The 1,862-nt window shown below is 56.1% G+C and overlaps 1 gene segment (V, D, J or C); it reads left to right on the top strand.

Annotated features, from left to right (window-relative positions):
- The first annotated feature begins 1,047 nt into the window (after positions 1–1,047).
- Positions 1,048–1,637, top strand: LOC118846621. The segment is given in 2 exon segments: positions 1,048–1,159; positions 1,324–1,637. Coding segments are annotated over 2 exon segments (360 nt in total).
- Positions 1,638–1,862: the final 225 nt, after the last annotated feature.

Here is a 1,862-nt window from a genome sequence, read left to right on the forward strand (position 1 = left end):
AAGAAGATACCCTGAATGCTGAGAGTGCTCACATGCCAATCTCCTGTTTTCTAAAATATTAAATAAATTGTGTAAAATAAATAAAAAATCTAATGTCCTTAAACTTTGCCCCTAACTTTGGTTCCCGAAGGGCCTCAATGTTTGGAGAATCTGCTTAGAATCAGAGATGAAAACAGGCCCTTTTGGGCTGGATCAGTGAAGGCCAGAGCTGGAAGGGAGCTTAGAGATCCCCTGGTCCAACCACCCTCATTTTATCAATGTGGAAGGGAGGCCCACAGAGAGGGTGTGTCTGGCTTCTGTCCTCTGCAGTCTCTTGGGAGGCCTGAACAGCAGGAGCCTGGAGGATGTGGGGGTAGAAGCTGGGCCCACTGTCTGTTACAATTGTTCATTTGGATGGTCCTGAAGGCAGCTCCGGACTGGAGGCCAGGCAAGGCAACAAGCATTTCTTAATCCTTCCTGTGCACCAGGCCCTGTGCTAAGTGCTGGGGATTCCAGGGCAAATAAACAGAGAAGCCCTGCCCTCTTGGAGCTTCTATTCTAACAGAGGAAGACAGCCCAGGAAAAGGATTCATAGTGATGGGGGAGAGAAGTCCCCATTCCATGGTGTTCCTGAAGCCTGCAGATTCACAGGCACAGGTGGAGGGGGTGAAGCCTGGCAGTCCCCAAGCAGATCTGGGGGGGAAGTCACCAACGGGAGGTGAGGGCAGCATGGTGGAGGGATGGGCCATGGTGAGAAGGCCCCAATGCACAGGGAAGGTCCAGGAGGAGAAAGCACTTGAGTTACATTGACAAGGTCCTGGAGCATCAGACACAGGCCTGGGGGTGGGGAATAAACCTGACTCCCAGAATTCCAAAATCTCAGAGCTGGAAATGACCACAGGGGACATGATGACCCTCCCCTGCCAGAAAAAGACCTGCCCCCTCTGCCCCAGGAGCCCACAGGGTCAGTCACTCATCACCTGAGGCACCTCCTTCAGGGATCCAGAGCAGGAGCAGATTTGCATGTAGGGGCCTCCTCCCTGCAGGGCCTGGGCTGGTCTTAAGAGAGCCCTGGGGGAGCCCAGCCCCAGCTGGGGAGCCTCAGGACACAGAGCTCTGGGAGGAACCTTGACCATGGCCTGGATCTCTCTGCTGTTCTCACTCCTCACTGTCTACACAGGTGAGGCTCCCCTGGGTCTCCTCCCTGTGGCTCAGGCCCCACAATGTCTCAGACAAGGCCTAGTCCTGCCCTGAGCTCATCCTGAAGCTGCATGAGGGGTCAGCATCCCCTTGGGGGAGAGAGGCCCCCGCCACTGACCAATCTCTTCTTTCCTTCTCTTGCAGGTTCTGGGGCCTCCTCTGTGCTGACTCAGCCATCTTCTGTGTCCAAAAGCCTGGGAGAGACAGCCTCCATCTCCTGTGCTGGGGCTGCACTTAGAAGTAACCATGCACACTGGTACCAGCAGAAATCTGGCCAGGCCCCTAAGCTGGTGATTTATGGTAGTAACAGCAGGGCCTCGGGGATCCCTGACAGATTCTCTGGCTCCAGATCAGGGAACACGGCCACCCTGAGCATCTCTGGGCTCCAGGCTGAGGATGAGGCTGACTATTACTGTCAGTCGTATCATAGTGGTGCTCCTCACACTGACACAGACTGATGGGGAAGTGAGACAAAAACCCCTCCCAGGCCTGCTCCCCCTGTGCCCTCCCCTCTGGGCTCCAGAGAGGTGCCTGCTGAGCACAGAACAGAAACAGCTTCTCCCTCAGGGCCCGTCTCCCCCTCCTCTTCTGCCTGGCTGGCCCCTTCCCCCTCTCTGACCCTCCCCCTCTAAGGCTCCTTCCCCCTCCCCAGCCCCTCATCTGCTCCCTCTCTCCCTCCACGT

The sequence above is a fragment of the Trichosurus vulpecula genome, chromosome 1 (assembly GCF_011100635.1).
Source record: "Trichosurus vulpecula isolate mTriVul1 chromosome 1, mTriVul1.pri, whole genome shotgun sequence".
Classification (NCBI taxonomy): Eukaryota; Metazoa; Chordata; class Mammalia; order Diprotodontia; family Phalangeridae; genus Trichosurus; species Trichosurus vulpecula.